The sequence below is a fragment of the Macaca mulatta genome, chromosome 3 (assembly GCF_049350105.2).
Source record: "Macaca mulatta isolate MMU2019108-1 chromosome 3, T2T-MMU8v2.0, whole genome shotgun sequence".
Lineage (NCBI taxonomy): Eukaryota > Metazoa > Chordata > Mammalia > Primates > Cercopithecidae > Macaca > Macaca mulatta.
In genome coordinates, this window is record NC_133408.1 from 167,934,917 (window position 1) to 167,944,079 (window position 9,163).

Sequence of the window (9,163 nt, forward strand, 5' to 3'; positions counted from 1 at the left end):
AGCCCCAGCCCAGCAGCACTGGAAGTTCAGCATGTATCTTGCAGGGTGACAAGGGTCAGAGTGGCCAAGTTTGAATAATACTGAGGCTCTAGGTCCTGATTCAAGAATTGCTCCCCCATCTTCCATGGCTTCAATTCTGGGGCCTTTTCCACAGTGGTGTGGGGCCCATCCTTCATCCCTACTTTTGCCCCCTGGGAGGCAGTGGACAGTGGCTTCTGTCAGTTACCACCTCTGTGACCCAGGCCAGGAGCTGGCCTTGTAGAAATGCAGTACAGGCTGGCCAGCCCTCACCCTGGAGGAGGCTGTTTGGCATTGTCCTTGCTCCCTGTCTTCTTGCTTTCTCCACCTCCTTAATCAAAGCTCAGGCACATCCCAAGGGCTCCCACATCCTGGGCCAGCAGACTGGAGAGCTGAGATGGCAAGGCTGTGTGTGCCTTTAAGGCCCAATGTGTCAGCAAGTCACCAGTGCCACTTCTGAAGGCAGATGGCATGAAACCTCTGGAGTGAGGACCAAGAGGGCTTCCCCACATGGGTTGGGGACAGAGCCAGTGCTGCAGTGCCCCCCAGAATTTCACATTGAGCTCCCTCCCCAACGCCTCCCAGAAAAACCCTCCAGCGGCTTCGAGGAACCCAGCTCCCAGGTCTCACTGCACTCTTCCTCCCTGGCAGGCACCCAGTTGGAGAAGCTGATGGAGAACATGCGCAATGACATTGCCAGCCACCCCCCTGTAGAGGGCTCCTATGCCCCCCGCAGGGGAGAGTTCTGCATTGCCAAATTTGTAGATGGAGAATGGTAAGCCACCTGGAACAGCAAGGCAGAGTCTTGAGCAGGAACGATAGCAAGGCTGTCCTCAGGCCCCGGGCGTTGCCTTAGCAGTCTGGTTTCCCCAGCTGGTTAATGGTGGCCCCCAGCAACTCTCCTGAGTGTCCCTCTTCATTGCCCACAGCCCATTTGGGGCCTCGCTCTGGCCTGTGCACCCCCTGCCAGACAGAAGTGGCTTCTTCCTTCTCTCTGGGGATTCCAGAGTGGGAGCCCTGGCTGGCTGGCTGGCTGGCCGGGCTGTCCAGCACACCCCCACCTCACCCGGGAAGAATGATGTTACACGGGGCTGAGGTAGAGGCTGGGCCACGGTAAGCCCATACCAGCTGCCTGACCCTCCTCCCTGGCTGTCTAGGACATGAGCAGCAGTGCTCACAGGCCAGAAGAAGGTCGCTGATGTGTAATCTACCAAGGGAGGGCCCACAGCCTTCCCAGGGTGACGAAGTGACTTGGATGTGTTCCCTGCTGCGGCCTCCCAGACAGATCTGCTGGCTAATTACAGCTGCTGTTTAGTGCTCTGGGTTTAAACAGCAGACATCAATCTAGTCATTAGTCTTGTTGCTTTATGCCCCAAGGACACATTAATCTGCTCCACATGCTCCTTTCTCCCTCTTCTGCTCCCAGCTATGCTCTGATTCCATTAGGTGGTGGCCACAGTGCCCGAGGCTGGGCCTAGATGGAGTGCAGTAACTGTCCCCTGTGACACCCATTGAACCCAGGCAGGAAAATGCTGTGCCCCTGCCCCGCCATTGCTGAGGCTCTGGGAGCCCAGACTCCTCAGGGCTGTCTCTTGAGCTCTGCCCATGATGCCATTGCAGGTACCGTGCCCGAGTAGAGAAAGTCGAGTCTCCTGCCAAAGTACATGTCTTCTACATTGACTACGGCAATGTGAGTGTTGGGGACCAGGGTGTTGGGGGGGCTATCAAACAGCAGCCCCCGGGTCAAATCCGTCTGATCTCTCCAAGGTCCTTCTGAGCTTACCAATAGAACAATGAGCACTGGGGCATCTCTGCTGTGCGTGTAACAGGCCAGGCCCCCTGAGTGACCTAGCAAAACTGGGGTCTATGACCAGTGGCTACAAGCACTGATAGGTCCCACGTCCAGACCCCACAGATGAGTGTCCAGCCACACCCACAGTTCCTCTTCTGCCTGAGGTCTCTGCAGAATCGGGGCAGGGCCTCTGTAGCACTTGGAGGGCCTTTACACCCACAGTTCCTGGTATTCAAGCCAAACTGGGTGTTTGTTCCATGCGCTAATCCCCAGCACATCCCCAAACTCAGGCTTGCTGGGAAGGGACAGTCACAAGGTGACAGTGACTGGCACCCTTGGGAGAAAATCTCTCCAGCTGGACCTGGGAGTCTACTGACAACTGCTGGGAGAGTCTCTTTAGGAACAGCAGCGAGCCGGTGAGAAAGCTGTCGTTCAGGAGGGTCAGGAGGGTGATGCTCCTGAGTCATGACTCTGCTTGTCTGCATTCCTCCCATACCTTCCTCAAGGGCTAAGACTGAGGATCTGTTAATAGAGATCCCAGAGCTGGGCCATGCTGCCAGCCTATCTCCTGGGAATACACAAAGGAAGAGGTCCTGCCAGACGAGGGCGAACCCAGATGCCTGGGCCAGAACCACAGGCAGGCCCAGTGACCACGGGGATACTTTACTTGTCTTGGTGTGCTCCCCTAGCCAGCAGCTGGAGCACCCCCTGGCCTGTGGGAACGTAGTCAGAGATCCCATGTCACAGACAGAAGGGCATTGGGAGGAAATGGAAAAGCGATTAGAGTCCAGTTATACTGTGATTGTTTTCATGGGAACCACTAGGTGTGCCAGCACCAGGCCCAGAGTGAGGGTATGAGCCACAGCTCCCCATCTACTGCTGGACCTGCAGGGCACATTCTCCCCAGCCTTCACCCACTGGGGAGCCTTTGTATGTGGCAAAGTGGAACCAAGTCATGGGACGAACAGGGTGGCCCAGAGTTTGCATTCCCAGAGGCCTGGCCACAGAGAGCTGTCCTGTGAGAGAGCAAGGGGGCAGCGAGTATGTGACATGTTGGCCTGCTGCTTTCTCTGCAGAGAGAAGTCCTGCCATCCACCCGCCTGGGAACCCTACCACCTGCCTTCAGCACTCGGGTGCTGCCAGCTCAAGCCACGGAGTATGCCTTCGCCTTCATCCAGGTGCCCCAAGATGTAAGTCTGGAGTCTTCCTCCTTCCAAAGGGTCCACTGACACTCAGCCGCTGCTGCAGCCCTCATGGGCTGACAGGAGAAGTTGGAAACTATGATGGTCTCTTAGTAATAGGACTCAAGAGATGGGAAGTTGAGGAAGATGCTACCGAGGAGGTAGTATTAGAGCATTCCAGCTAGTTCATAGAAGCAGGTAGGCCAGAGTGCGTTTGGACAAAGACTAGACCACCACAGCTGGATCCCAGGGGGCTTTTGGAAAGTGGCAGGAGATGATCGGGCAGTGGCAGGAGGTGAGATGGGAAAGGCCTTGATGTCGTGGACTTGTCTACCCTGGCAAGGAGTTTATTCTTTGTGCTGTATAGGCAGGAGGAATGTGGCACCATTTCTAGGAGAAGTGTGACATGGTCCAAAACGTTTCTGAAAGTTAGTTCTGATGGCACAGTGAACAGAGGGACTAGAAGGAATGGGTGGGAGACAATTATAACAGTCCAGGCTAGAGACGAAGGTGGCGCTGGGTTTCTTATGTGTGGATATGTTGCTGTTGGCCAAGGAGAATGAGAAGGAGCAAATTTGGGCAGTGGGACCTCCAGGCAGACTTACAGTTTTCAGTTGGGGAGTGAGATGAGACCCGGAATGTATGGGTCTGTGTAGTTAAAACCGTGGTGGTGTACAAGATTGCCCAGATTGAGTATGTGGAAGGTGTGATGGGGAGGAGAGAGAGTATTAGGAAGTGCTGGGGTCCTGCCATCTGAGAACAGGAGCCCAGAGGCAGCATGTGCAGCCAGAGAGGAGAGAACCCATGCTGTGGGTTGTGGATCCCCTCTATCCCCAGAAACAGAAAGCCAGTCTGCAATGTCCAGATCCCCCGGGAGCTCAGGCAGGTTGAGGCTTCCCAGGGGCTGCCCTTGGCTTTAGCTTTGCGAAGGTGCCTGGTACCTGGAGTGAGAGCTGCATGAACACCATGGTTGGCACTGTCACCAGATAAGAGGTGCAAATGAAGAATAAGCACATTTACTCTCCACCTTTTCACAAAGTTGCTGAAGGGCAGGAGAGAAGCAACAGAAAATGCTGAAGGCAAGTATCACAAAACAGGTTGGTGAAGACAGACATGTGGAGTCAGGTGCAGTGGCTCACGCCTGTAATTCCAGCATAGGAGGCCAAGCAGGGAAGATTGCTTGAGGCCAGGAGTTCAAAACCAGCCTGGGCAACATAGTAAGACCCTGTCTCTTAAAAAAAAAAAAAAAAAAAAATTAACTTGGTGTGGTGGCACACGCCTGTAGTCCCAGCTGTTCAGGAGACTGCAGTGAGAGGATCCCTAGAGCCCACAAGTTGAAGGTCGCAGTGAGATGATGGTACCACTGCACTCTGGCCAGTCCCTATCTCCTTTTTTTTTTTTTTTTTTTTGAGATGAAGTCTTGCTTTGTCGCCCAGGCTGGAGTGCAGTGGCACAATCTCGGCTCACTGCAACCTCTGCCTCCCAAGTTCAAGCGATTCTCCCACCTCAGCCTTCCGAGTAGCTGGGATTACAGGTGCCCGCCACCACACCCAGCTAATTTTTGTATTTTCAGTAGAGACGGGGTTTCACCATGTTGGCCAGGCTGGTCTTGAACTCCTGACCTCAGGTGATCCACCCACCTTGGCCTCCCAAAGTGCTGGGATTATAGCGTGAGCCATCACACCTGGCCTAGTCCCTGTCTCTTAAAAAAAAAAAAAAAAAAAAAAAGACGGAGACAGAGGATGTCATGGACTTAGTGTACTGGAGCAAGGTCCTGCAGGAGGTAGGAAGTGAGAGGACACCAAGTGTAGGTGAGCTTTGAGTGGGAAGAAGTCACTTTTCCTTGGAGACACAGGGCAGGCAGGTGGGAGCACAGGGTAGGAAAGAAAGGGGTCACTTGCAAATAGTCTCTGGCTGAGGGCAAGGAAAAGAAAAGAAAAGGGGAAGACTTCCTATCCAGAGCCTGTTTCTGCCTCACTAGGGTTCTTTCTGTTTTTGTTTTGTTTTGTTTTGTTTTGAGGCCGAGTCTCACTCTGTCACCCAGGCTGGAGTGCAATGGTGCAATCTCGGCTCACTGCAGCCTCCGCCTTCTAAGTTCAAGCGATTCTCATGCCTCAGTTTCCTGAGTAGTTGGGATTACAGGCATGCGCCACCACGCCCCGCTAATTTTTGTGTTTTTGGTAGAGATGGGGTTTCACTGTGTTGGCCAGGCTGGTCGCCAACTCTCGGCCTCAAGGGGTCCACCCACCTCAGCCTCCCAAAGTGCTGGGATTACAGGCATGAGCCGCTGTGCCTGGCCAGCCTCACTAGGGTTCTCTGGGGAGTGAATTACAGGCCCCTGCTAGCCAGACTTTCTTGGGAGTCCATGGACAGGAGCTGGGGCCCAAGTGGTGGTTCTCTGGCTTGCTCTGACCTGAGTGTGTCTCTGCTCCAGGATGATGCCCGCACGGACGCCGTGGACAGCGTGGTTCGGGATATCCAGAACACTCAGTGCCTGCTCAACGTGGAACACCTGAGCTCCGGCTGCCCCCACGTCACCCTGCAGTTTGCAGATTCCAAGGGCGATGTGGGGCTGGGCTTGGTGAAGGAGGGGCTGGTCATGGTGGAGGTGCGCAAGGAGAAACAGTTCCAGAAAGTGGTACGTGATGTGGAAAGGTGGCCCCAGCATTGCGCCACCACCCTCACAGAGAAGGGGACTGTTCCACAAGCCAGGAAGGGAGCAGGGAATCCACCATCCTGCTGTTCCTGCTGGGGAAAGATAATGGATTTGGGTTTGTTGGGGTTTTTTTGTTTTTGTTTTAAAGTTAATTACATCCCAAATTAATTGGCTGCGGGTTTGGCTGAGAATGCAGCTGCAAACTAGAGCGGAAAGCTTCCCTCCCCATGTACCCCCAGGTGACAGGCGAGAAAGCTTTGCCAGGGGCGATGTGGAGAGGGTCAAGGCCTGTCTTTCCTGCTCTCCCAGTCGTACTCTCCAACAGACAGTTTCCAAGGCAATAACCAATTCCTAATACCCAGTGCCACCCCGAGCCAGAGCTGTCGAGGAGGCAGCACCGAAGGGCCCAGAAGGACTCTGCCACACAACCCTCCAGCTGTTTGGAAAGCCCTGTGAACCTGGAGTCCTGCCTCCGCCGTTCTGAGAGAAGCCAGCCTCCTGAGCCCCAGCTCCCTGCTTATGAAGTGAGGGGAGCACTAGCTGCCTTGCCACTTCTCAAGGCTGATCATGACAATCAGTGCACTCATACCTGGGAAATAGCTTGCACTGCGTAGCCATTGGTGATTAGCTTTGGGCTCTGGATACAAGGCAGCCCCTTCCACCCAACATTATACATTTCTGAGTCCCTCTCTGCCCTCTCACCAAGCAGCCACTGAGGCCCTATTGCAGACCAGCCCTGCTTCCCAGCTGGGCTGAATCAGCGACCCATCCAAGAGGGCCAGACTAGGGGAAGCTCGGCCCCCCACAGAGCTGCTGTCTCCTGGCAGAAAGTGATGAGAGGGCAGCAGGATGTGGCCAGCGTCTCCCTATGTGCCCTCAGAGACAGGGACAAGAAAGGCGTGGCATGAAAACCAGACACTCCTCCTCTTCATCTCGCTTCCATTTGCCCACTGCTCTCCCTTCTCCCAGCCCTCCTGGCCTTTCCTCTCTTCCTCAAGCACCGCAGGCCCACATAATGTGTTGGTGGCTGTGCAGGCTGATGACACACTGGAACAAGACCCCCCTGTGGATTGCCACTGTGTCTCAAGAGAAGCCCAACCCCTAGGCCCCTCTGGATAGACCCCCACTTTCCTTAGGAAATGGCTCCTAGGAGGTCAGCTTCAGCCTCCCTATAGAATTGGAGATCTTAATGTACCACATATGAAACTGCCCATAATGCCTCTGCTATGTAGAAAATTCCTTCTGCTGCAGTCCCTGAGATAAACACAAAACATGGGTTCATTTATTTATTCATTCTATCAGCAGACATTTATTGAGGGCCTATGGTATATGAGTGAGCAAGAGACAGCACCCCTGCCCTGAGGAGCTTACATTCAAGCATGAGGAGACAACAATTACAATGAATATAATAAGTAAATTAAATAGGATATTGGAAGATGATAACTGCAGTGAAAAAATAGAAGTGGAATCCAGGGAGTCAGGAATGGGAGGGGAAGGTTGTATTTGTATTGTTTTTGTTTGGTTTGCTTTCTTTTGAGACCGGGTCTGGAGTACAGTGGCGCAGTGCCGGAATCATGGCTCACTGCAGCCTTCAACTCCCTGGCTCAAGTGATCCTCCCACCTCAGCCTGCCAAGTAACTGAGACTACTAGCAGGCATGCATGGGCCACCATGCCTAGCTAAATTTTTTCATTTTTTTATAGAGATGGGGTCAGCCTGGTCTTGAACTCCTGGGCTCAAGTGATCCTCCTGCCTTGGCCTCCCGAAGTGCTGCAATTATAGGCGAGAGCCACCACACCTGGCCTAGGTTGTAATTTTAAATGGGATTGCCCGAGACCTCATTAAGAAGGAGATACTTTACCACAGACCTGAAGCGGGTGGGAGAGGTAGCCAGGAGCACATGACCAGAGGAGCGTTCCAGGCAGACAGAAGAGCTAGTGCAAAGAGTTAAGGGAATAAGCCAGGAGACTAATGTGATTGTGTTTTGCGTTTTACTCTGAGGGAACTAGGCTCCATTGGACGGGCTTGAGCAAGGGACAGCTGTGGCCCTGACCTGAGCATTCTGCAGGGTCCTGCTGGCTGATCATTTGAGGGCACCCCTGACCACTCCCTTTCCTCTCTCGTCCCTCCAGATCACAGAATACCTGAATGCCCAGGAGTCAGCCAAGAGCGCCAGGGTGAGTTCTTGCCTTGGGAGCCCCGAGAGGGCACTGAGTTGAGGGGTTTGGCCCTCTGAGTTCCAGTGGGTCCCATGTCCCTGAAGAGCTATTTTCTGTTCTTTATTACAGCTGAATCTGTGGCGCTATGGAGACTTTCGAGCTGATGATGCAGACGAATTTGGCTACAGCCGCTAAGGAGGGGATCGGGTTTGGCCCCCAGCACCGCTCACGCCATTCCCTCTTCCTCTGCCGGGAGGGCGTTTTCAACTCCAAACCCCAGACAGGGGTTGTAGATTGGGTCCAGCTTTGCTTCAGTGTGTGGAAATGTCTTGTAGGGTGGCATTGGGGCTGGTGGGGGGGTGGACCCCAAGGCTTTCTGGGGCAGACCCTTGTCCTCTGTGATGATGGGCACTGCTATCCACAGTCTCTCCCAGTTGGTTTTATTTGGAGGTTTATGGTTTTTTAAAAAGAGTCCTCAAATCAGGAAGGAACATCAAAGACTATGTCCTAGTGGAGGGAGTAATCCTAACACCCAGGCCGACTGCCAGCTGGCACCTGCCTCTATCCTAGACTGCCCTCCTCCCAGCTCTCTGTCCAACTGTTGATTATGTGATTTTTCTGATACATCCATTCTAAAATGCCAGTGTGTTCACATCTTTGCCCTGGCCAGCCCATTCTGTATTTAAAGCTTTTGAGGCCCAATAAAATAGTACGTGCTGTCTGCAGCCCTTATTGATCACAGTGTGGTCCGGAGCATGGAGTCTTGGCGGCTTCAGCCAGGAGGAGACCTGGACACTTGAATGACCCCCAAGATAGTCATCCAAATGCCTGGACATTCTCCCTAAAAATAGAGCCAGCTGGGGAAAGCAAGGCAGATCTTCAGAGTCTGAGCAAGCAACTCCTGGCCCCAGTAGGCACCGCTTGGCACCATGGCCCTCATGCAGGAGGCTACAGGTCTTTTTTGACTTATTGCACATGGCTGTTTTCAAGGACCTTAGAGAGAGCAGCTTAGCCAGCAGCACCCAGGACAATTTAACCACTGTGAATTGCTGGACCTAGCCTTAGGCAGACCCTGCCAGATCCCCAAGAAAGGATTCAAAAGGAAATCAGCTGAGAGAAATGAGGTGATTTCCCTAATTCCTGCTGTGGCTGGGATAGAGTGGGTTAGAACGCAGGCCCCCTGGTTCTTCCCTGGAGAACAGAGCTAGGAGGACCGGCTTCTCCAAGAGGGACCCAGGTCCCAGGTGAGAGGCCTGTCTGCTCCAGGTTAGCCGTTGCTCATGTCTGACTTGATAAGCTCTCCCCAAAAGTCCTCAGGTAGAACTGGCCCTGGAGCTCGGAATCCTCAGGCTGCATGT

At 53.6% G+C, this 9,163-nt stretch overlaps 1 protein-coding gene across 5 annotated transcripts in view; it reads left to right on the forward strand.

Annotated features, from left to right (window-relative positions):
- SND1 (staphylococcal nuclease and tudor domain containing 1) overlaps positions 1 to 8,530 on the forward strand; it is a 439,060-nt gene extending 430,530 nt beyond the window's left edge. For 4 of the 5 annotated variants that reach the window (XM_077997257.1, XM_077997256.1, XM_077997258.1 and 1 more), the window contains exons 19-24: positions 670 to 793; positions 1,639 to 1,708; positions 2,887 to 3,000; positions 5,426 to 5,629; positions 7,779 to 7,823; positions 7,935 to 8,530. In XM_077997257.1, the coding sequence (XP_077853383.1) occupies positions 670 to 793; positions 1,639 to 1,708; positions 2,887 to 3,000; positions 5,426 to 5,629; positions 7,779 to 7,823; positions 7,935 to 8,000 (623 nt within the window). In that variant the 3' untranslated portion in view covers positions 8,001 to 8,530. Of the gene's footprint in view, positions 1 to 669; positions 794 to 1,638; positions 1,709 to 2,886; positions 4,089 to 4,593; positions 4,896 to 5,425; positions 5,630 to 7,778; positions 7,824 to 7,934 lie in introns of those variants that run through there. The other variant, XR_013415510.1, reaches the window with a different exon arrangement.
- Positions 8,531 to 9,163: the final 633 nt, after the last annotated feature.